The sequence below is a fragment of the Rissa tridactyla genome, chromosome 2, assembly GCF_028500815.1.
Source record: "Rissa tridactyla isolate bRisTri1 chromosome 2, bRisTri1.patW.cur.20221130, whole genome shotgun sequence".
NCBI lineage: Eukaryota > Metazoa > Chordata > Aves > Charadriiformes > Laridae > Rissa > Rissa tridactyla.
The window spans coordinates 112,726,214-112,752,606 of NC_071467.1; the positions used below are offsets into that span (position 1 = coordinate 112,726,214).

Here is a 26,393-nt window from a genome sequence, read left to right on the forward strand (position 1 = left end):
AGTTGTTTATTGCAGTCATGATGGAATGCTAAGCGTGGCCAGTCCAGATTTGACCAGTCTTGGGTGTTAATATCGTCAGAGTGGCTGCTGACAGAAGTAGCTACTTTCAGGCTGGCCATTTCCGCTCAGTGTCCTGTGACACACATAAATAAAATTACAAGAAATTTCAGAAATCAGTATTTTGGGTTTGGAAGGTTCACCACTGTAACCTTAGACTGGCTGCTAACTGAAGTCTGTAGATGCTGCAGGTCTTGTCAGTTTTGAAGATAAGAGCTGTGAAATGTGAGCAGTGTAAAGATGGAAGAACGAATGAATCTGTTTGCCTTTTTTGATCTAATAAATAAAGCTTATTATAAGCAATGACGTCTACACTTCACTGGTATTGAAATAGAGCCTCGTTGTATGTAAATGGATTGGGGAAGTTGCACAGGATCAGTTCATCTTCGCATTTAGCTTTCCCTGTCTTATTTTCACAGTGAGGATATGGCTTACAATCTGCCGCTTACAGTAAGTTACAGTGCACTTCGTGATCCATAGTTTCTACTTGTGTGAATACTCTCCTCCCTCACCTCCCATCTTTTTGATTTGCAGATGTTTTTAGGATCCTGTCAAGAATCAGATACCCAGTGTTGATCATTGTTGAGTATCTCTGATGGGTTTGCGAGACTTTCCCAGATGCTATAATTGCAAAGAAAGGAAGTTCCAGAGTTGGTGTCCAAAGAGAATGCAGTGCTTTCAGTAAGCAGGAAATGTATGTATTATTGCATATAGCTCAGACTTATGCCAATCTATACCACTGTTGATAATTGAACGTTAAAGAGGAAAATGGCACTTTAGCTCTAGCTATTGGCTGAACTTCGGCATTGATCACCCAGTGTAATATTTAACTATGACAGGAATATGACTAGTTATGTCATTTTCAGACAGGAAGGAGAATTCCTTCCCTTATAAATTTCTCCTTCTGCCTGCTTCCATCTGTGGGAGATCTTTTCACTGATTTTAGTACCCATTGGGTTGGGATCATCATCTGTAGTGGAATGGTTGACAGGCTAAAATAAATGGAAAAAATACTTAGTGCAGTTTTTCACTGCATGATCTCATAGAAGGAAGAAAACTATGTAGTTGTGGAGAAAATAATGGCTACATAACGGAATGTATGGAGAAGCAGAGATGCTATGCTCCATGTTGGTTTTGTCCCCTATCCTGTGTTAGGTCAGGGAGGGGGATGAGCGTCATGGCTGTTGTGAAAACCTTCCCGGAAATACTGTTGGCACAACAATGCATGACCCCTGAGAAGAACAGTGAAGAGCCTCTTTGCTTCTTTAAAAGTTGCTTGGTCAAAGCACCAATAAAATAATCTCTCAAAACAAAAACCTGTCCTGACAAAAACTTGCACTGTATGACCTGTTTGGCCTCTCTCATCAGTCACGTCTCTGAAATGTGGCTTATCAAGAAATGGAGAAAAATCTTATACTTTCTACTTCAGGGGGCAGAATTCTACAAAATCTTGTTAAATACATTAACGACAGTGATGGTGTATTCTGTTAGAAACAAGCTGTGAAAGTGCTCCAGTAAGTTTCATCCTCAGAGGTTTAGAAACATTTTTTTGGATTGTTCTTCAAAGCCCAATTTATAATTCAGTAGCCTCTGTGGAAAGGTAGTACTCAATGATGAATTCTCCAAGTTCATTGTGCTTGGGGAGCTGTTCTAAAAACAAAGCAGTTAGAGAAATCAGTGAGGTGAACCTCCAGATTGCCTGGGATAGTCTTCTCCCATGCTGTGTTGGGTTATCTGAGGAAGGTGCATATAGTCATTGCCTGCAGCCCTTTCTCAGTCCCCCACCTGTACTTCAGCCCTCCCCGTGGGTGTGTGATGGGGAATATGGCTTCATATTCTCGGATGGCTTTAATACACAGATAGCAACCGAGAAGTAGAGGCAGGCTTAGGACATACCATCGTGGAAGCCCTACAGTTATACAGCAGATGGCAAAAGGGAACTGGGGAGAGGAGGAAAGAGGAGTAATTTGTTTACTTTGGCACAGAGCTCCCAGGAGGATATTTCCTTACACACCCGTGTTTTAATAGAAAAGAGATTCTACTTTGGATCCGTCAGGAATTAGCTAACGGTTAAGCTCTGCTAGGAAGCAGTGTAGGCTTTCAATATAGATTTGTTTTCAGTAATAGTTCCATCATTCCTAGACAAGCATTCTGATTATCTAGCAGCTACTACAGATTTAGGGAGATCCCTTGTTACTTTTTTTTTCCTTGGTTGTTTTTTTTCTTTTTTCTTAGTCCCTGTAGTTGACAAACAAGATTAAGGGATTCGCTGATGTGGAAAATATTGAAATCACTGTAGGCTTTTTGGTCTTTCTCACTTGCTCAGACTGTATATGAGAGATTCCTTGTCCTCATATTCCCTTAGTTTTAGACATGCTTTTGAGCTCTTTATTTTTTGTAGGCAAGGTCTGCCTTCCTGCAGACAAAATAAAAGTTAATGTTGTTATTGTTCTGTGTCCCAGACCTTGTCACTCTCCCCAGCTTTCCCCCCTCCCTTTTCTTCTACCCAATATAATCTCCCATTTTTCATTTGAAGAATGACAGATTCAAGAGTGTTATAGGAAAAGCACTGGAGCAGGAATCCTCGCTTACTTATCAGAATTTGGCTGCCAGTATTGTTGAACAAAACCTCTTTGCTGTGGATATTAGTAAATTTTCATCAAATGAAAATTTAAGTGTTGTAAATTCAGAGTATACTACTTCTATTGCAGGCAGTGGTGAATAGCTTATTCTGTAACTTCTAAAGCTGCCTTTTCAATTTAAACCTTTGTGTTACTTCATGGTGTTTCTCAGTTGTGTATAAACACATAGGTATGTGTCTACTTTCACCTTGTTATAGTTAAACCATGATACAGCACCAGAATTTGCTTTCCAGAGTTGCTTTTCCCTCTATTGTATCAGTAAAACTCTACAAATATGCAAAATACACAAGAAAAGTGGATGAGCTCAATTTCTTCTTTTTAAATGTACAGTTTAAATGTACAGTACAAGAGATCTCTGTGCATCAGTGTTCCGAAGTCAAAACGGATGGGACAAAACAACATGTAATACACTTGTGCTTAGCTGTTGCACACCTTCCTTCCTTTTTTGTTTTTAATAGTTGAAGACTCTCTCATTATCTGGTTTATTTGCTGTCACCTCCTTTCACTTCCTAAAATGAAAAGGCCCTGAAAAGTAGAACTCCCTTTTCTAACAAGTTAGGTAAATTGGGCTTTTTTCTAGGTGGGCTGAGGGTATCATTTTGGATTGGAGAGGCACCCTTGGAGAAAGAGAATATTTGGTACTTGCCTAGTTTGTTGTTTGGGTTTTTTCCTCAATAGTCTTAAAGGCATTGTTTCTCATAATTCATTGATGTCAATGCATATAGGATGTCAGATTTATAGATGTAAAAGTGGAAGAGTTGGAGCTCTATTCAAATCAAGTTCCTCATCCTACTTAGAGCAAGGCTTGCATTTTGAGAGGATCTTAGCTTAGTTATGACAATAACTGAGGACTTTCTGTTTACAAATCAATATTTTTCACTTGGATACCTCCACCATGGTGAAAATAATACAAACATAAAAATGGTAGTCCTTACTGCAGTGGGCTAACATTTTAAGCAGTGGGTTGATTGGTCATATTGCTGTTCATTGGAATTTTACGTGCTTGTTTATGTGAATGTCAAGCAGATGGAAACATATGAATAAATGAAAAATAGGCACTTGTAGGAGAGAAATTATTTTAATTCTTTGTATTACAATTCAAACTCTGCGTACATACAATTTGCCTTAGTATGGAGAGCAGCTACACAGTGGTTCTGTAGATCCAGATTGATATTAATGTAGCAGAAAAGACCTATGGGTGTCTGTGGTCTTCCTTGGATATATGTCTGTGTGTATAGATAGGTAAGTAAAAATGTTTGGGTAATTTAGGAAAAGTTTCTGAAAATTCTTCTTAAAGAATGGATGAAAGCGCTGCTTAAGGGGGTTATATTAGCAATGGGAACCTCTTGAAGTAAAATGAGCTTTTCTGTAAGTATGATCGAACATTGCTTTGCTTTTCACACTCCTAATGTGTGTGTTGCTTGCCTGCTAACTGTGGCTAAAAGGCATGAAGTCACAGGCAGCTATTAAAACGTTTAGATTCCTAGCCTGTAAATATTGCATTTCTCACAGAATTGAAGTGAAATCCAGTCTTATGTTTCTTGTTCATCCACTTCATATCCATTGGGATGCAGCATTTGTGAAAGAATCAATTATCCATTTGTTAGTCAGAGGAGCTTTACAAATTATACATTAGCAGATTGATTTCTCAGGTTCACCATTGGGGGACTGATGGTATAAGGTGGGTTGATGATGAGTGTCAAGGGAGAAGGAGTTGCCACAAAGAACACAATTAAAAGAAGCTTTCTGAGAGGCCGTGAATTTACTCCTAATTGAAGAGCTGACATAATCCATACTAAGTGCGTTTATTTCAAGCATTTTACATTAGGTAATTGATTATCACATGAGGTATATTTGTTGGATGATACTGGATTTTCCTTTCCTTTAAATTTAGGATTTCGCAGAAGCCTGCCTTTAGATCTTTATGTGCAAGGTGCCTGCTAGCTTTTTCTCCCTCTCCCTAAACTTTTCTTTCTTCTATTAAGGTAACATTTTTTTGTTCTATAGTGTCAGCTTGACATTATTGATTTTGAACAGTCAAACTTACTTATGTTGTCCAGAATTCCAAACATGTCTCCATCAGAAAGAAAACTGCAGCTAATGGAAATTCAGCTGAAGGCGTTTCTTCCTTCTTTGCCAGAACTTCCACACTGTATGAAATTCTGAAGCTGTTCCCAGGTTAATCATTTCAGTGTATTTCCTTATTGCCAGATTTGAATTATGTTGCTTTAGAAATACTATGTGTATTACTGTTACTTACATAGTACTGGAAGTATCGTTGTGACCTCAAAGAAGTTGTGTGTTTTTACTTGTTTTCCCTAAAGCTAGGGGCCCTGATTAGGTTAAGAAATGATTACCTAATGTAGTGATAATTAAATAATTACTAGTAATTTCCTCAACATTTTATATGCAGCTGCCTGTGGTTTTATGGCATGGGGTTTAAGATTAGATCATCTCTTAATTGAGTAACACTTACATGGATTGTATGTTCCTAATTTTTAGATTGACACTTTGACCTCGGATTGCTGTTGTAATTCTTAATTTTTGGGTTTTTTTGGTTTTTTTTTTAAATATTATGCCTGTAAATTTGGGCAGTTTTATTCCCCACCCATCTAAAATACCTTTAAAACAGTCAGCTGGCCAAACACCAAAGCATGTCGTGGTTCCAGCTGTATCCAATGATCAGTCCTCTGTACTGTGATGAGTTAGTGACTACCTGTGTTCTCTCTAACCTTGAATGATTCTTCATCTTTTGTCGGCCTGTAAAGGTGGGTGTTGCAGAAAGGGCATTTATTGTCTGTACTGTAAAAAACAAAACCTGTTTTCTTTCACCAGGCAAATTAAACTCCTTGGTGGGTTAGCTGGAATAAGGTTTAAAAAAGCCACAAGGGAAAGACAGTTGTAACTCCGTGTCTGAGTTGATAACTTTTAATAAAAATAAAAAATAAAAGCAGAAAGAGGTGAGGGAGGGTAACCCACAAAATTACCTGTGCTTCTCTTTTCTGAAATATCAAAATTATCCACAGGATGTTGACAGAGTATAAATGCAACTGAATTTGAAATGGTAAGTAACTTTGCTGACTGGCACAGCAGTGTATTTATAAAAATAATTGATAGGAAAAGATGAATTGGAGCTGATTGTAGAAAAAACACTTTGGTTTAGATAACACATGTACGAATTTTATCTGTGGTCTTTTATTTCTGATTTCCTGGATAGTTTTAGATACAAATCTTAAACAGCTTTCCAGTGGAATGTAGTTCTGGAAACGGTAGGCTTGACTCTTACTCAGCTCTGAACAAGAAGATCCTGGCATTAGCTACTCTCGCTGGAACTTTATTTTAAAATGCATTGAACTGTCTTTAAGTTCATGGTCTATCGTCACTTTCTGAGCTCCATGGCAAGTTCTGACTGGTAAAGTCAGTGAACACGCTAATAGCTAGTAGTGCCAATTCAGCTCTGTGGGTTTTCTGCCTCTTGTACATCATCTGGAATAGCGTCTCCTGCTGGAACTTAGATGGAGGTTTCTGTGAGTGAGCAGGTCGGCTTTTAGTTGAATTCTTTTGTCTTTCCAGATTGTCATCTGTCTATGGTGCAGACAACAGGAAAAAAAGAATCGGAGAAAGGAGAAGTTAAAAGCAACTGATAAGAGGTGTTGGGCATGCAGAAGGCTTGTAACAAGTTGCCAGTTATATACAGTGTATAGTTTTGTATAGTTTCTAATGTGGGAAAAATGCAAATACTGCACTGTTTGGTTACCTGAGTGCAATGACACATTTAATCTCCAAAGTGTGCCATATGGCTTTCAAACCACAGTGTGACAGGTAAATTCCATCATCCTGCTCCTCGTCTTTAACTTTTAGGTGAAGATGACTTGCAAAGTCTACCTTGCCATACTTCCTGCACTTTATTTTTTGAGTGTCAAACTTTATCAAAGCCATTTGGCAGCAAAATGTGAACAGTGTGGACTGTAAAATTGAGCTGTAAACTCTTCTGTTGTGTCCTCTTTTGTTTCTTTTTGTCCTGGGCTTTGTTGCAGTAGAGTGTCTCCAAGAAGGCCCATCACACAGGAGTGCTGCTAGATCTGCTGTTGCTGTCATGTCAGCCCTGATGGCCAATGTAGGTGCTGGAGAGACAAGAATAACATGGCCAATTGAACACTGTACCTTAGTGTATGACCCTGTGTCAAGGTGGGGTTATTCAAGATGGACTTTTTGCGTTTCCAATTAAAGAGTAATAAAAGTAGAGAAGAACCTTTGTGAGAAAGTTGTGGCAATGGCAACTTAGAGGCAGCCCAGAACAAAAACATATTCCTCTTCCAAGATGAACTCAGTTGAACTTCCAGTGCTTGTCCTTTCAGGGGGCCAGAATTGTTTCTCATAAAGGGAACGGTGGAGATGTGCTGGCATTTTTTGTTTCATTTTTCTTCCCCTAGACAATGACAAAATTTTCTCTTGCACCTTGATGAGCGCACCAGTAGTTTAGAAAGGCATTTTCAAGGTAAGGCAGGAATAAAAGCGTGTGCTGGCAATTTTTGTGAAGCTTCTAGAAAGCGAGACTGACAACTGACATATCTTCCCTTACTCAGCATCCTCCAGTCCAATCAGCCAACTGGGTGTGTAGCATCTGAGAATCATAGTTTTCACAAGGATGTTGACCGCACAAGCAGGCTGATGGGCTTGAGCTGTGCTCCTCAGTTGACGCCGCCCAAATATGTCAGGAGGAACGCAGCAGGGGAACGTGTACCAGCTGCTTGCACTGCCAGTGATGCACTCACTTCTGGTTTTGAAAGGCAGCAAGTCAGCGTAAATGCTCTGTGGCAAATGAAAATACTCTTGGAGTGCGTAAGTCAAGGAAAATTTGAAGGAAAACTCTTTGGTAAACAGTGCACAGCGGAAAGACCACTTTGTGATAGGCAGTGATTGCGGTATTTCCAGGTAGCATTCCGTGGTGACACAAAGTGAGGCCAAGAGTGGTGCCTCCTGCACGCAAGGAAGCAGGAAAGCAAAAAAGCTGGCACCATCCTTTTCATAACTCATCAGACAACTGTTGCAGTGCAGGGCTCAGTTGTTCAACCTTGATTAGAAAGAAGCTTGTGGAAAATGAAATGTGATTTGGGCATATATTCTTTTCAAGGTGGAAGAGAGGAAAACTTCATTTCCCCGAGTTGGAATTTTTTTGTGCATGAAAGATTATGGGGAAAAGCTTTCCAAAGGCTGTGAGAAGACCTCAGTTTATCTCCTGTAGATAGTCCATCTGGACAGTGTGTTTTTATATAACTTTTTATTGTGCACTTTTAATGTAATTCCAACTGCCATAGCGTATATAAGGACCTGTGATATTTTAGACACAGTTGTGTAACATCTAATGTGACCCCGTGACTCCAGCGCCGTTCCAGTGACGCTTTCTTTTGACACAAACATACGATGGATTTCTCTTTTATCATGCTCAGAACAACAGAAGTGATCTGTTTTGTGGTTCAATCCATTCAAAATTTTATGAGAGTAAGAAAAGTTGTTCTTAAATGTGTAAGTGAGACTTACTTGTGTGAAGATCGTTCAATGATGCTTGAAATGATGAGGTATTTGTTACAGAGGGTGAAATCAGGATCATGCTACATAAGAAGGTTCTTGGTACTTGAATATAATTGGATGGGGTTTTGTATGCGAGAGGATATGCATTGCGTTACCCAAATGATGTTATAAGTTAGTCCTTGGTACTTAAGGTAGGATAGATGTTTAACCTAAAGTAAACAGTAATAGATGCTGTATGACCTTGTAGATTAGAAAGAAAAGTATATCTGGATAGGGAAAAGAAAATTTATTACATTAGTGCAGTCTTCAGGCTTTTGTCAGTATTTGTCTAAGAGTGAGTATACCTATATTGCACTTCAGTACCTTCTAATACTCGCTTCTGAGAACATTATTGGAGGCAAAAATGAAAGCAAGAGAAGGGATTTGAAGGAAGAAATAATTACCAGTATAACTATCAGACCAAACCAGAAGAATTTTTAGTTGGCTTGATGCTTGTGTGGTCAGCGTGTTTTATGCTGCGTTTTGATAGCGGGAGAGGTTCTTGACGAACAGCTGTGGTGCGCAGGAGGAGGACTGAGAGCCTGGCAGCTCCAGGGCCTCGAGGTGCGTAACTGAAAAAAATATCAAGTTTTTGGGTTAGGCAAAAGGCTGGAAAGAAAGCTGTCTTTTGGCATTGTCGTAGAAATACCTATTCTGTGGGATTTTTTTGGTTCACGCGATTAAACATTACACATCTGTTAACACGTGAATTTCAGGAAGTGTGGGGGGCATTAAAGCGTGTGATTGGTGATGCAACGTTAAAGTCAATTTTAAAAGTCTTTTTTTCTTTCTTTTCTTTTCTTTCTCTAGAGCCCAGTGAAGATAAATCAGATCAGCCTGGATGAAAGCGGAGAACACATGGGTGTTTGCTCAGAAGATGGCAAGGTACAACAAACCCTTTATATATTTAATGAGGTAGCAGGTAGTCCTCAGTATTACACTGGAGATAATCGTGATACCTGTGGAGTTAATTCTTGCATTTAGCACCAACGCTTTGACCATCCATTTTGAGAACTGAGCTAAACTTTGAATACTCAAAATTAAAGTCAAATATATTTTGCACAAATGTGCCGTAGGAAAAGTAATTACAAGAATGTCAATAATGTAACTGGTATTAAGCTGATTAACAGCTGTGGCAGGAGGACATGTCACCTTAATCATTACTGCTGTGCCAGTTATACTTCAGTGACTACTCTGCTGTTCCTGCAAGACAGTAGTTTAATGCCTTTCTGCTATAAATCCACAAAATTGGATTTTGTGGGCATGATTTCTGTGGGCTGGTGGTTTTCATTTTCACACACGTTATGAATGTTTCTCTTGAATTATAGAATCTTTTGATAAGCAATCATAGTTTATCAGAAGAATAAAGTGTCTTACAACAGCCACATTAAATAAATGTAAAATCAATATATGTACAGTTTCCTAAAAAACTGGCACCTACTTCCTTGACTGAGGACATATATCATTTGTGCAGTGTATAACTAACAATTATCAGTGCTTCTCTGGAATGTTGAGCTGTGACATTTAGTGGTTTTGGTGATTGATTTTCCACTTATAAGAATGTCTTTTTTGTTTTTAAGTCGATGGCAGTCTCTTCTAATGTTGGTTTGCAATGATAAAATTCTAATGCACAGGGTGTATTTAAGGTTCTTTTTTAATATAATGCTCATATACAAATGCAGTGCATTAAAAATCATTTAAATCATTTCTCAATATCCATCTGACTTACTGAGGAGAACATTTCTTACAGGGTAGACTTGGGGGGGAGGAGGAATGTCGGTGATCCTAATGGATGCATCCATTGCGTGGATGCAGTAGAAGTTCTATAAATTAAAAACAAAAGTGGATTTTGCAGTAGGCAAAATGTGGAAACAGTCCCTTTAGAATGTACGCGCTTGTGTTTTTTCCTTCCAAATATGTGGGTTTTTTTCCTCAGCAGGCAGGCAGCTAGTTTTTGTATCCATGCCTTTTGTTTCTCAGAGATATCTTGATGTCCGTATCTTGACACAGTAATTGGGATACTAGTGCCTATCAAAGTGGGTTGTAGAATTTTACAGCTTGTGAGAAACACAGCAAGAGTGTCCTAATTGTCTAAGTAAGATAAGGGCAGGGTCAGTAATTGTGCAAGGTAATAAAAATGTTGAGCTAGCATCGTTGGTTTGGGTGTTTTGAATGGTGGGGAGCAGCAAGCGCTTGCTGTAAGGGCTCCTCAGATGTGACTGTGGATTACTGACTCAAAATATGTATGCTGCAGCGAGACTACAAGTCACGCACATTTTTCATATATTAAACGCATATTAAAAATACATATTTGTTTTCAGAAATGTTCAAAAATCCGTAATCCCTACTCTGATGTGGCTGTACTTGAAAAGACTCCATGCTTTAAATGGTGAATCTCTCTTCATTTAGTGAAATAGGTATCGTGGATCCAGTAGGTGACATTACGTGCTATACAAGGCATTCTAAACTATGGTCCCCAAGCCAGGGCTAATTCTGGTAATGTTTTTGACACAGGGCTGGAATATCGCAAGTCCAATATCCATCATATTTGCGTTCATAGAGTCCAGGGACATTGATGCTTCACCATATTCTACACTGAAAAGCTCATCTGGAGATTTGAAAGATCTGGGTGTTTTAGAAGTTAGACTTTCCACTTGACCCAGAAAGGTGTGTCTTGATGAAAGAATCCACCTCTAAAAGGGGTGAAAACGCATGCTTGTATGTTGTGCTCCTGTATAAGAAAATGGCAGAAATTCCATGCCCAATAATGTAGCACTTCTCTAGTGCTGGGTCATAACAAAAGTGTAACTTTACACTCCTTATAGCTTTTTCCTTACTACAGTGGGAAGTTAAACACTTGTACAAGTTGTTGCAAAGATGTCATTAACGCAGATAAATAAGTAAAAATAGTGAAATCCTTTTGTTTTGAAAAAGTTAAAATAACTTAGTTTTCTTGAATCGGTTTTAAACAAAAAAGGGTATAATAAAAAGACCTGTGAATTTTGAGCCATTTGGGTTGATGCAAGTATTTTCTACCAATTAATGGTCCTCTGGAGCACTGCAAAAGATTTTTGAAATATGCAGGGAGTGCATTTTCCCATATCAAAGTGGATCCAGTATGAGGGAGATGGAAACCCGTTTGTCTTCTTGAAGGAAGGCCTTATGAGAACCCCCTCCTTGTATCTGTTCTGCTGTCTGATGTATTTTATTGTACTACTTTTTTCTTACTTCACCCACTCTCAGACTAGATTTGGACTACCCATGTTGACTGGAAGGGGGGCATAGCAGCATGTTGCAATTCCGTAACCATCTTCTTGTTGGGCGACATCCAGACCTAATGTCAAAACCTGGCACCTGTATGTCGTATATGGCCAACAAGTGCTTTGGGAGCCAGTTGCAGCTGTCCTGTACTGCATGTTTGGTTCTTTGAACCAATGGACTCAACAGCAGCTGGTCACCGCCGGCATGGGAAGGAACAGAAATCAAAGCCACATCCACCGCTCTAGTCTGGCCACTGGCTGGGGAAAATGGCTGGGTGTTGAAATGTTAGGGTATAAGAGGAGAATTTTGGTGCTGCAATAAATGCAAGGGGAAGCAGGCTTGCAGCTTCAGAATTGTGGAGGTTGTTTTGGTTAGTTTTTTGCCTACTTGTATGCTGTCTTGAAAAACTTGCATCTTCATATACAAAGAAATATAAATTATATTGAAAACCCATGTGTTTACATGTTTTAGTGTCATGTTTAGTGCCTGTAACAACATCTACGTTAAGAATATCCTTGAAGTATTACATTGATCATTTTTCAAGAAATGTGGCTTGTAGATAAAACGTGTTTGTTTTCCTGCCTTTTGGTCGCTGAAGGTTGGCTGCTTCTTCCACACGTAGAAGCAACTAAAGAGCTAAGTCTGGATGCACTGGAGTGGTGGGTTCTGGATATTTAAAATTGAACATGACTGGTAAAATGTAGTGGACTCTCATCAAATCCTTTTTCTAGCTACCCAAAACCATCTTGAGCTGAGTGGGGATAGAACGTAGAAATAGATAAATCCAATATAGGTTTGTAATATGAAAAGAATCACTTTCTCTCTGAAGAATAAAAGACATTAAGAAGTAATAAACTGTTATATGGTGTCCCTAGAGTAAACATGATAGTATGTATTTTATGCTGAGTTGTTTTTTCCTCTTTAGTTAACTGGCTCCATTTTGTTTTCAGACTCTTAAAGGAATATCATATTGCCGTGTTCAATGCAGTATTATGAAAATGTTGAAGGCACTGTTGCTAATGTTAATTTTAAATAATTAGTTTTAATTTGAGAGGGATGTTTTGTCATTTTTGAGGATTCTGCTCCCATGGAACTTGCAGTGTTGTGTTTTAACTCCCATCTATTCTTTTTCTTCCTCCTTTCTTCTCTCTGTCTTATTTTCTCTTTCCTCCATTTCTTATCTGGTTTAGTCTGTTGCATTGGTTATGCTGTGCCAACAGATGAAAACAGAAACCCAGAAAACAAAATCCCCTAGACATCAGCCCGAAGGTTTTCTAGGCTTACAGCCAGGCCCAACTCAAACGCAACCCTTTGGTTGCCGTACATAATCACAGCTTTGCGATACATCTCACTGTCTCCAAATATTGATTTTTCCAATCCTTTGGAGCAGTAGCTCAGCCCTGCACAGTGCATGCAGCAGTATTTTTAAAGCGTGTTGTTAGAGGCAGTATATTCGCTAATGAGTAATGGACAGAGCTGATAATGCTGCTTAGGAGATGTATCCAGGAGACAAGCTTGAAAGGGAGATGAGGTGGTTTGAGATGTTTTTAACTTCACTGAGACTGCTGAACTTTGAGCCACTCTGAGGATGGCTTAGTTCCTCGCTGATGGCTTAGTTCCTCTTGTAGTTTACCTGAAGTCTAATTTTTTTACTGTCTCCTTGACTGTCTGCAGGAATTTGGGGGGTTCTTGTCCTCTGAACTGATCTTTTTAGAGCCATTAAGCCTCACTTTTTGTGGCCTATTACTGGTATTTAGTGGCTTTCTGCAGATCTTTGTCAAGTGGGGTTTTTTTTTATTTTTTGTTACTATTATTTTTTGGTTTCCCCCCTGAAAGAATCAAAATGGAGATGGGAAGAAAGGAAAAAAATAAATTTAAAAGATCTCTTAAATCCTTGAGTCCAACTTGTTGAACATGCAAAGCAGACTTACTTAAGGGATTACCTTTTCCAGAAAATAAGGATGAATGACTAAATCTGTCTGAGAACATTCTAAAGTGGATTTGCTGTCAGATACGGTTTTTCGATGATTGCTCCATGGGTGTCCATCCATGCTGAGCTGATGTTGTTCTAACAGCTTCTGGTAGTGGGTGGAAACCTCTTAAAGTCATAATGAAAAAGCAAACCAGTTATTATTCTTTGTGGAAATCATAATTATTAAATCAATTGCTAATTCCTGGCCGTAAGTCTTCACCCCCATTTTACTCCTAAGTTCTGCAGGAACTGAGTTCTCAACTGTCTCATCTGGGAATTGGGGAAGGGAACGTTGCATGTTGGATGAAGAGACATGAGCCCAAAGGGCTGTACTTACAAAAAGCTTGAGAGACCCTATTCCATACTCATAGCATCTAAGTCTAATAATATTTCTTAACACTTGAAACCTCTGTACCTGTTCTATAAGTAAAAGGAAGAAAATATTTAAAAATCTGTTAATTCTCTTGACAGTAGAAACATACTTTTGGGGTTTGGATTTTGGTTTTTGGTTGGTTTTTTTTTGATGTTGAGGCTTCTTCAGATGGATTAATTCTGATAGATATTCTGATGACCTATAGTTACAACTTCAGTGCTAACTATTAAATGCACTGAGGCATCAACATAGATGAGAAGGGAGGAATCTTCAGAGAAAGACATTTCCAGTGGCGATAGACTAAAACAAAATAGCACTGAATGCACTTGGGAGGAGGAAAGGATGCCAAGAAACATATGGGACTTGGTTTTCAGGCTGGTTTTGCTTTATTGGCACAAATTTCTTTTTTCTTGTGTAAGCCCTGTATTGCTTGGAGGGGAAAAATCCTACAGTTCTTTCTCAGAAAGGAAGAGATTTTAATTTATCTTCCCCTGAATGTTATTATGTTGCTTTTACCTTACTTAGATCAGTATCTGTTAAACAGATTTGATCACCCTAAAGCAAAAGGAACTTGTAGGTTTTTGCTTTGTTTGTAACAAAAAACAAAAAAAAAAGAAAGAAAAAGATTCAAATAAGTACTTTTGCACTGCTGCAAGTATTTAGAGATATGCCATAATAGAAGCCCAAGATGTCCCAATTAATTATGAATTTTTAAATATTACTTTTTTTTTCTTTAGGAAAAAAGATGTAACTGTTAGCATTCAAATTAATCTTCTAGTTGTTAGTGATTTACATTCACCTTTAATTGTCAAGTGGTTATTAGGTAAATATTTTTGGTTTTATTATATACTTCTTTAGGTACAGGTGTTTGGATTGTATTCGGCGGAAGAGTTTCATGAAACGTTTGACTGCCCTATTAAAGTAAGTGCTTGTTTTAATCTTTAGCAATTGTGGTGGTGTTGTCTTTAATACCAGAAAGGTCACATTGAATCTAAATGAGAGAGAGGAATACCGCTTCCTTGTAATATTATTCGAGTCACTAGACAATAGTTATCTATCTCAATATAAAAGCTTTTGATCTGGTTAGGCAGGAAGAAAGCCGATTTTGGTTTTGTAAGAAGTATTAGTGAGTTTTCAAATACAAAAGGCAACGCGAAAGAGAAATTGTCCTGTTTCAGCTGTTACCTGTCTCAATGCATTTCTTTCTTTGTAGATCGTGTGATACAAATTCTGAGGGTTCTGCTGACTGTGAGATCAATATTTTGCAACCAATTCATATCCGTTAAACCTACCTCGGCATAAGGCAATGGGTGGTGGTGCTGATGTACCCTGTCTGAAGGGAAAACTTCAGTTATACTCTGCTTGAGACCCATGTGGCTGCCTGGCCTTTGATAAACCGCCTCTACTAGGCGTATGGGAAGATCTAGGGTATTTTAACAAGAAATGTTTCTTGCAGCAGGAAAGGTGGTGCGGGCAAATAATTGCATTTTGCTGCTTGGGGTTTTCCATGTCGCAGCTGCTCTTGGGGGCGAAAAAAGGAATGAGGTCGTTAAGTTTTCGCACACATTGGATGCGACTCACTTGCCTCTTAGGGCCTTACTGCTCTTACAGCTGGATCTCCCACACTTGACTTGTAACACATAGGGCAAAGAGGCTGTTTAAGGTACATTGATGCTACACGAGGTTTTCCTGTGACGGGGCTGAGGTGTGCGTGCCCTCTAGGCAGGGCCCAAACAAGACTTAAGTGGGGTAACCCTTTCTCACAGCAGTCCTATGCTGCACAGTCCTAATTCTGCTGCCTGCTGTGCAAAAAAAGTAGTCGTTCGATGTAACGTGGGCCTCAGTGTCAGGTGGGTGACTTGTCACATGCCATATAATATGGAGAATTTTTTCTAGGAAAAACAGAGATGTCTGAAACAACTAAGCTGTACTTCAGAGAAAGAACCTGGCTGTAATACTTGATATTTGGCAAACGGTTATCTAGTTTAAAAAGTGATGTGGTGCTCCTTGTAAACTCTTATTTAAGCCACAATTGTGTCTCTTTTTTCTTTTTCTTTTTCCCTTCTCTCCCCTCCCCTTCAGATTGTTGCTGTTCATCCTCATTTTGTAAGATCCCACTTCAAGCAATTTGTAACAGGAGGGAAAAAGGTAAGTAATCATAGTGCAATGAACTTAGGCTATCTTTAAACAGCTTTTAAAAATAGCTCAGAAGGCTGTGAATGTGATTTTTAACACCTAGAGAAAAAAAGCTGCTTTTTCCTTCTCTTTATGCATTGTATTGCAAAACATTCTTTCTTAATTAAGACTGATTCCAGGGGGAGAAGTGCACTTTTAATGTTAGAAATGTGTTGCAACAAGTTGAGTTTCAGAGTCGAAATACTTTTCTCTATGTAGTCATTTGAATTTCGTAAGCCACATATTCTCTATTCATTTTAATTTGTTGAAGTGGGAGCAGACGTTAGACCTTAATACTGATCTTTTACAATGCGTGTTCATCTTGGTCTTTGAGATTTTTCTTTTGATTTACTTGTGGGTGATTTTTTTGTTTCATTTTTTTCGTTTTCTTTTTAAAGTAAACAAACACAGGTATCTTCATCAGTTATTGTTCGTTGTGTGGGGTTTTTGGGGTTTTTTTTTCTTTGTTTTGAAAGTAATTCAGGGGAGCTCTTGGTAGAGTAGAGCTCCCACTTTTTTAAGTATTTGTATCTGTGTGAAGTCTTCTACTTGGGGCAGTTGTTATCTTAAATGTGCATTAGGTGTCTTATTGGTGTAGGGTGCAATTCCGCCTTCCAGATTACAGCTGTTTCCAGGTCCTACGTGTATCTTCTATCACATTGCATATTTTCAGTCAAAACAGGAAAAGTTTGATTTTTAACAGTTTCTTGAATTCATGGAATTTTCCTGTTGACTTCTCTTATGACTTAAGGATGAACCATCCTCACTTATAGATGCATCAAACCGAATACTACGGCTCTCCCTTACCAACATGTAAGAAATACAGACTTCTAGTGCTGAATACAACTTAATTTTCATTAACAGTTCAATATGTTTCAAAGCATAGCGGTGTTTTATTTCGCTTTTTAAGTGGCGTGTAGGCTTGACAGCTTTTGCTGGCTGGTCGGAGTTGGTGTTGTCCTTAAAATAATGCACAGTCAGTGTATGTCTTTGTCAGCCACCAGTTTGTGAAGCTTTTTAGTGCTGATAAAAGGGGTATGGAAAGAGTGAAGCAGGGAATTAATAGAACAGAGTACCGTCAGGTGGTAAAAGAGCTTGCATTCACCTGATGCCGAACAGAAAAAAACATCAGGGAGTTAACACATTCTCTTTGGTTATCTTTGATTACTTGACAGGTTGTTTTATATTCTGTCCTCTGGGGAATGGTATACTCGTTCTTAATGCATTCATTTTTTGCTGAGGAACTTTTCTCTTCAGGAAAACTTTAATTGACATCTTAACATAAGGTATTTAGCATTGAAATAAATGTCCCTCGACACCTGTAATTTGATTTTATTGATACATAAAACCAACAAATAAAACCTCTTATCCTTGTGGTAGAAGCCCTTCCCCTTTTCTTCTCTCCTCCAAAAGGAGCTTGTGTGCTCATATGAAGGCAACAATAAAATGCTCTGTGAAAATTCAGAAAGTTAAATTCCGCCTACTTATTTAGCAAAGAATATTTTTGTTCTTTTTCTGAAAAGAAAAGGGCCTTGAAAAACATCCCTGCTTTTTATTAACACCTCTCCTTAAGTGTAAAGTCGGAGGGCTGTATGGGGGCAGCAGGCAACGGGGAGTTGGTCCACAAGAGTGAGGAGAAGCAAGCTGAAGCATCGGACCTCGCATCTCTCTCCCTGTGTCTGGAGGTTGCTCCAGGAGCTCTGGGTGAGCTCCTTCGGGGAGTGGGACGGGACCTCCTGTAGCTCCTGAGCTCTCTGCGCTTCTAGCTTTTGCAGGGACAACAGCGACCTCATAGCTGATAGCTGGCAGTGGTGGGGAGGCATGCTGCCTGTCTTCCCCAACCACACCAAGGCAGGGACAGCAATAAGGATGGAGGTAAGGCTGTCCTCATTTTGGATTAAGTTTAAGAGAAAAGCTTTGCTTATGGCCCTCAGGCTATGCTCCTTGCCTAAGCTGCATTCAAAAACATAGTGTGAAGTGTGTGAACTCTTTGCCCAAAGGGTTTTGGGGTCTGCCTTTGTTTTTTGTTGTTCTGGGAGGTGGTGACATAATGTACATTAGCATTTTAAATGTTTGGGTTTCTTTTAATTGTTCATTAAGGTAACAGACAAAAGGACCCAGAAAGAAATCCGGGTCGCTTCTTCAAACCCCTTTAGTTGCATTGTGAACATTGTTGTCTCAGAATATGAGAAGATGTTCTTGATTTCCCACCTGCATTTCATGCTGATTTTGGTTTACAGTGAACAAAATAAAAAAGCCAAGCCACACATGCACACAGGAAGCAATAACTTGCCCTCCTGACCTCAACACTCTGTTTTGTCTCATCTCAAAAAACCAATTTAAGATCGGCTTAAATTTATTAATTTTATACCCAAGCATCTGCCTCAGTATGATCCTTAATGAATGGGGTAGGGGGGCTATAACTGTAAATTACCAGCTCCTTAATTTTTTTGAGAATATGCAGTTCTTCAGAACAATATAAAATGTATAAAAAATATACTTTTCTATTCGAAGATCCACTGCAGAGCATTCTGCAAATGTTCTAGGTGAGCAACAATCTCTTTTAAAAAAAACAATGTAGAGAGTGGGGAAAAAGCTAAGTGATGTGTTTCAGGGATGTGCTGTGCAGATCCTCGGTTCCTAACACAGGTGGATGTTTGGAACTTGGGTGAATAGTTTTGTGATGCTGAGATTTGCCATGTCTTAGAAGCTCAGCCTAACCTAAAGCTGACTTAAGAGCAGTGCTCCCTGGGGTAACTGTTTAAACCACTGAAGATTGTTGGAAGCTTAACTTTACCATGCATATGTTTATACAGTTGCTTAACTAGGCATGTACTAGAGGCTTTTATGAGTGTTTTTTCTCTAAGTTGTATTATGAACTAATTAGCCGATTAAAATTCTTTGCTTACTGAAGTACTAGTTTTTAAAAGTAAAGAACTTTCATTAAGCTTGGGGATAATAGCATTGCCTTTTATTTTGGTATGGAAAAGCTTTTTTGCATCCCCTTTTTTTCAATGAATGAATGTTATGTGTGCCTAGAAATAAGGCGGGTACTGTGGAAACATTGACACAATCACAGCGAGAAGCAATAGGTGCCATGCTAAATAGAGGTGCTTCCCTGCTCCCCTCTCCCTTATCTCAGCAATTAACTACAGCACCATTGTGATGACTTGGCAGATGATGGTCACCCTGAAATAATAATACCGTATATTGTAAATAACAGGGCATTCCTCCAGAGCAGACAGTAGAGCTTGAAAGCAAGGCAAAAGACAAATACTGTGCTATTGAAGGCCGTAACCTTCTACCTTTTAAAACAGGGTCTAATCTTAAAAAATAACAGGGTAAAAGCCAACTAAATGAGGGTGGTAAAGCTGAAAACAAGGTGTTCTTTATTTAACTGTTAGAGTGCTGGTCTTTCCCAACACATCAGCTAAATGAACATTATTACAAAGTCTAAGTGTCCATTATATCCAGAGGGTTAAAGAAGCAGAACTGACAAAGGGAGAAGACTGAAGGATATTTCAGTTCCAAAGTCAAGTTATCAGCTGCTCCATCTTATGTAAAGATAACTTAGGAGAGAGCAGGACAACTTGAGGTTTCTTTCTTGGCAGAAGCATTGATGAGACTCCTTATTTCATGTTTTGACTAACATCAATAACAAGTCATAAAGGTTTTTGTGGTAAAATTCCTAGGAGAGTGAATCCTCTGGAGTCACTCTGATGAATGTGTACCAATGAAGTTTTTTGGAGGTGTTCTGTACCCAGCATGGTAGTGGGGACCCAGCACAATTAACCAAATTAAGTCTGAAGCCAGTATGGAAGAGAATATTCAGTATCTTAAAGGATCTGGCCTTCTCGTTTTCCTAGGATATGCATTTTGTATAATAAGTGTTATTTGAGTATCCAATCTGAACCATTTTAGGGGCTAGGGAACCAAGATAAAACTGAAAATTTACCCTGTGACTGTCAGCAGTCACATCTTTATATCTGTCTGGGTCCATATCTATGTAATATATTTATATAATATATATATGGTGGAAATAGATATGAAAACATATTTTTGATGGGGTCTGTATTTCTTTTGCTGGAGAAGATATGCTATAAGAACTAGTTTTCAAATGTAGATGTGTCTGAACATATTTGACCCGTTTATCCTCCCAGAATTAGCATCTGAGCATATCAATGCCCATGCTTAAACATTACTCTCTTTTCTTCATCTGTTATAAAAGCAGAAAGGATTTAGTGTTACTTGGGGCAAATTTTTCACTATTAAAAAAAAAAGAAAGATTTAAAATACTATTTCAATGTTAGAATCCTGGACTGGACCCCCAGTGTCTACTGCCTGAGACGTGAAACAAGACGATCTAAATTCCTTTCCACTCCGGGTGGAACAATGTCATATACAGAGAAAGGCTAGCGATTGCAAACAATGCACAAGCGGGAAGAGAAATAGCGTGCTTGGGGATCTGCAGCTCCTGTTACAAGCAGTGGAATTTGTATGTTAAAGTCAAGCCTGCCAGGGAATGTCACAGATTTTTATTTTTTTTTAATTGTCTGCTTTTTAGTGTCAGCAGATGCACTTTCCTTTGTGAGTAAGTAGATGACCTTTACCTCTGAACCCTATGATATGTACTTCATAATAACTGGTTGGACTACTTTGACAAATTATTAAATTGTCAGGATGCTGTTTGCAGCACAGTCCATTTTTAGAAAGCAGATAGTCAGCTGTTTGGCATTATGTTGGGTAGAAGAGCACCAGACAAGAAAGGCAGATTGCTTTGTAAGCTATATAACGTCAGTCAGTAAATACTCAAAGGTCTGGTTTAAGTGAGGAAAGAGTAAATACTATGGCAATTTCTGTCCATGCATTGGATAATTTACCATAAGCAGGAAACAAACTATAGCAGCAAGGAAGCCACAATGATACGGGTCTGTGATTCGCATGCCGCGATGTATAATGCCCAGATGTATCCCGTATTATTGAGCAGATGAGACTTTGATATCTAGTGATGTGCTCCTTGCTTAATAGGAAGATTATTTGGCTTACATTTCTTTTTTTTTATCATTATTTGGATGTGCATTTCTTCTTTATTGTGAAAACCAAAAAATTCTCCTTGTGCTGTAACAAACAAATTTGTTTTGTGTAAAGAAAGAATGGACCATAGTCCTGTGTGCGTGTAATCTATAGTCGTGTGTTTTGCAAACGTCTGCGTAGAAAACTTTTTTCATTGCCTGAGGTGGCAAGCAAAGAGGATCTAAATATATGAAATGTGTGAGAGCTTGTGTCTCTGCCTGCAAGGCTGCAGGACTGGCTTTCCAAGGTGTTAATTCTGTAGCTCTTTGTGAACAGCTGGAATCTAGCAGTTGAGTTATTAAAAAATACAGCCTAATAAAAGTCCTATGGCATTTGTTTGTATTAAGTGTCTCAAAATTTCTAACTTCTCTGTCCATGAACAGGAGCAGCAGCTCCTGTTCTGTGTCTCACCGTTGCCATCGCTTCCCTCCCAATGCTGCTGTTGTCTGCCACTGCCTCTTTGCTTGATTTCCCTCGACTGCACCTCCTGCCCTCCCCTCCATCCACACCCCAGCTCCTTAGACAACCGCGTTTTGTGGCGATATTTTGAAGACTCATCTTCAGTTGAAAACTTGAGGCTTACATTATTCTCTGCCTCGTTTGAGCTCATCCAGTCCATCGCTGTTCCAAACAGAAGTGATAATTTTTTATTGTTGCTATATATTTTCCTAGGGATGCACGATTAAACAGTAAGTCTTCATGTGGCATGCTGTTCTGTGTTACTCTCGGATATCTGTTAATCTTGGCTGTGCCTGTAAGTGTTGGTTTTATGCTGAAAACAATAAATATCTATAGTGATCCCTTGAAAGTGTGGCAGTAGCATTTTAGGTTTTTGTGATCTTGCCTGGCTGAGGGGAGAGCTGGTGACATAGGTGCAAAAAAACAGAACCAATGCCACAGGTAGGCACATCTTCACACTCAGGTAAACAAAGAACAGCACAAGGAAAATACAGGGAGTGTTTTCTTAATTCTTATTTTGTGAAATAAAAGCTAATCAACAGTCCTGCAATAGGGAAGGGAAGGGTGGCTTTTCAGTTATGAATTGAAGTTTCAGCCTTTTCCTTCTGTGAAACTCCTCCAGACCTTTACAGAGAAGGTGTTGTGTTCAAACAAAGTAATGATGCTGTGCATAGTGCTTCAGTAAAAGTGTGTTTCCTCTGAATCTTTTCACTGTGTGAGAACAGACATCTTTTATTTCAGTGTTTTGAAGGTGGTATTTGGTACTGGGATTAAATTGAATTGAATTACTTCCCCATGTTGATACCACCAAAGCTGCAATCATTGGCCTCTTTTTTCAGAGGATTGAGAATTCCTGTACATAGTTTAAAGACTGGGATTACATGTAATTAGTGTTAATGCTAATTGCATGAGAGGCTCCATTAAATCCAAGTACTAGTCTACTCTCTTTTGCAAATGCACTCTAAAGTAGAATTTTGAGCTCTTTTTGGAGGTGGTTAATCTCTTCTTAGTGAAATATACAGAATGATGTATTCACTAATCAGAGAGAATTATATGCACTTGTTTTTAAAACCAAAAAAGTGTCCTGCATCATCCTCTTGTTTCATGCATTTCAGTGTGTCATTTTTTCTTAATGATCCAGTGGACAAGCATAAGCAGTTAAGAAGACTTGCAAATAGTAAGTAGTGAACTATCAGAAGATTGCCATGAAGGAGTGTAGGTGGGGATCCTTGAAGTCAAAGTTTATTTTATTTTATTTTATTTTATTTTATTTTATTTTATTTTACCTATATTATCATGGTGCGGTACATGCAAGAGATGCTGGAAGCGTGTTCTAAGCACTACTGTATTGTAACAAAGGACTAGAAAGATTTACCAGAGCAAATCAAAAAAGGGGAAAATATAAACTGTATTGCAGAGAATGCAAGAAAGTGGTTTTTGTGGCTGATGTTGAAATATAAGTACTGTGAATGCTGACTGCCAAAATATGGGATTTATGGGAAATAAAGTCCTAAAATATTTTTCCCCTACCAAAAAGAGAAGGAGGTGGTAGCAGGAACCCCTCCAGAAACGGTGGATTTTTGTTATGTGTCTGCCTTCCCTTGAAGTTTTAAATGGCTTTCTGGTGCAATAAACATTTCAATGTGAAGATAGAAAGGAAGACTAAGAAATAAATTAGGCTGCTTATTTTGAGAGCGATGCATTCAGTGGATAGCAGTTACAAAACACATAGCAAACTTCTGGGTTCAGTAACTGGTTCCAGGTGTCATGTTGCTGGAAGAAAGAATAATCACATTATGTATATCAATAAAAGGCAGGTAATTGCATTGTAGATGAATTAGTAAAGCACGTTTTGAGATTAAATATTTTTTTTGAAGCCACAGTGTTGAGTGTCCTTTGGCTTCAGCGTTGGACCTATTGCACTTGCTGATATGAAACAGGGAATTCTGGGTGCTGCAGTGATTCAGATTCACTTTCCATCTTTATTACAGGCAATATCAGACTATTGTCTTCTACTGCCTTAGTCTGAGAATTTAATTAAGCATGTGCTTAGAATTGAGCATAGACTGAAGGAGGATTTTTTTTATTTTCTTTTCTCCTCACCAGTTCTTTCTCAGGTCATTTATTTTATTTGCAGTTTCTTATTCGGAGAGTCATGAAAAAGCATGATGTTTACAAACCATGAATAGTAACAAAATAGCTGCAAAGTGTTATTCCAAGCTCACTCTGGATCTTGTGTGTTTAATAAACTTCAATCACAATTCAGTCACAAGCAGAAAAGATTCAAAGTTCAGTTAATACAATTGACATCAGCCAGTTTTAACCTTTCACATCATCCCCATCAGTTTTCACAGCCTTGTCTAGTACGTCCAGATGAAAATACTATGTATTTTGCTGCTGTCTTTATTGGACAGTACTGAAAGAAGCATCCTAGTGACAGTTCTTTCGCCGTTAAGCTTCTCCTTAGGAGTTTGTGAACTTGGAAAACGGTAATTTTCAAGTCTGGATCAGCACAGCACTTGGTTTTTAGTGCCATCCTCAGCTTCTGAGTAGAGCAAATTAGTTTGAGCTGAGGGCTGCTCCTCTGTTTCACATCCACTAGAATTTCCTCTGTATGGCACTGTCTTATGAGCATAGATGTTAGCCCTGCTTTTAGTGTCTTGCCTCTGTTGCTGTGAAACAGCATATTCTGTAAGAGTTTTATTGAGTAGCCTTTTCGTAGGTGGAAAAAAAACCCAACTAGATTGTCTAAAAGGCGTCCCTTCATGTGAGCTGTGTGAAGGACACAGAGTCATTTTGGGTGGGATTAAAGTGGCAAGATATGCTTCAGCGAGAAGTTTGATGTCTGCAGCACACCTCATGCAAAAGTTTCTGATGGGCTGCCCTAGATAGTGACTGCTTTAAACTTTTGGAGAAAATACTTGTCTTCTGGTGCCATCTTGTGGCTTTAGGAGAGAGAGGCAGTCTGTGTAATTGGCGTTAAAAATCCCTTATTTTGTTAAAAGATGTTATTTTAAACAAGTAGTGTCTTATCATTTGACAGATTTATGCAAATGTGGGTGGTGGGAAACGGTGTATAAAAAAGCATGTACAGCCGTATCTTAGATAGGAAATATTAGCAACATTGGTATTTGGTTTAAGTTTTAGCATGGTAAAAGTCCTTGCAGGTGGCAATTTTACACCTCTTAATGGTCATTGTGCACATTATGCATTAAACCATACAGGAACCCATAAAAGAGCTGGACTGTCTGCATGTAGCTAGGTTTTCTTCATTGATTCAAAGCAGTTGTGACATCTCTTACGCACATTTAGGTATTTTAAAATACCTTCCTTACTTGCAAAGCCTGGGATTGCCCATCACAGAATTTTTGCGATCAACACCGCTTGTACAGTGCAGTTTGCACGTGTGGGACTAACACACAGCATCTCTAGAGCCCTATTGAAGGCTGTGTAGTTCCAGATGGGGCCAAGCAAAAGGCCAAAGACTTGGGCATCTTCGATAACTTTCTTTGACTACACCAGGTCTATGGGACACTTTTCCTATCTCCTGTTTTTTGGAGGGAAGAAGGAGCCTATCACCAGATCATTGGATAAGTGCGAGGCGGCCTGGTTTCTTTATTAGCTTTCTGAAGTGTTGTCAGTAGTGCTGTAGGCTTAGGTTCTCAAATGCCTTAATTTCTTTATCCTTAAAATGGAAATAATTATACTTACCGTTCTTTGGAGAAACTTGTTCAAAGGCCTGCTTTATTAGTATTATTATTAGAGTAACTTGAATTTGGTAGTATACAAGATTCTCAATGTGTATCTACTATATGAAAATATTTGATCATATTTGCTTTTGTTTTGTAATTGGTGTGTATTTTTCATTGCCCTTGAATTCAAGCGGAGTAAGGGATAATGAAGCAAAAAAAATACTTCCCGTGTTTACATACAAACTGTGTCACAGAAATACTTCTTTTTGCACTTGATAGTTGCTGTTATATGAAAGAGGCTGGATGAATAGATGGAAGCCTTCAGTTTTACACGAAGGGGAAGGAAATATAAGAAATGTAAAGTGGAGAGGACACTTAATTGCTTGGGCCAATAATATGGTAAGTATTTGTCACCTCTGTTAAATGAACAAAAATACTGCTGTGTTACACTGGTATTTGAAATGTTTCGGTGTTAATTGCATTAATTATTGCATTAATTAAAATATTCCATTGAAAAATGGTACATTTGAAGAATGGAGTATAAAGGGCATTGAAGGATAGTGTTTTAGATCCCGTTTCTTCATAGACATTTCTTCTGGTGTTTCCTGCTGGCTAGTCAGTGTTCTCCATATGATTGCCACTTCTGAAGAAACTAAGAAAAGTAGCTCTTCATGCCGCTGTTGGGGGTGGTCACTACTGTACACTATTGTATGGCAGAGATTTGACCAGTGCAATTTATTGAAGCAGACTGTCTAAGGAAGGAATACCAATGTAACTCTTCTTTATATAAAGATAGAACATCACCACCCCCTGCCACCTCACCCCTCCAAAACCCCCAAACCTGTCTGGATTTTGTAATTTGTACTGACGTGGCATTATCGTATGCACTTCTAACGTTGCAGATTATAAAAAAATGATAGTAATAATTTCTTATTTTGGAGGGCACTAGAAAAGGCAAGACTTAGGAGAAAATAGGCCCATTTTGCTCTAAGTGTAATTCATATTTTAAAGGGAACCATTGTGTTCATGCTGAGTGTTGCATTTCACCTATCACTGTGTATCTAATTGATGGGTCAAGGTCTGTGTTTTAAAGCTCAGCAGTGAAGGATATGTTTTTA

General features: G+C 38.6%; 1 protein-coding gene across 7 annotated transcripts in view; it reads left to right on the plus strand.

Annotated features, from left to right (window-relative positions):
• The window catches only part of VPS41 (VPS41 subunit of HOPS complex), a 112,149-nt gene that overhangs the window by 34,256 nt on the left and 51,500 nt on the right, over window positions 1-26,393 (plus strand). For 6 of the 7 annotated variants that reach the window (XM_054189919.1, XM_054189924.1, XM_054189920.1 and 3 more), the window contains 4 exons: window positions 9,081-9,155; window positions 14,735-14,797; window positions 15,959-16,024; window positions 25,555-25,674. In XM_054189919.1, the coding sequence (XP_054045894.1) occupies window positions 9,081-9,155; window positions 14,735-14,797; window positions 15,959-16,024; window positions 25,555-25,674 (324 nt within the window). Of the gene's footprint in view, window positions 1-596; window positions 752-9,080; window positions 9,156-14,734; window positions 14,798-15,958; window positions 16,025-25,554; window positions 25,675-26,393 lie in introns of those variants that run through there. The other variant, XM_054189925.1, reaches the window with a different exon arrangement.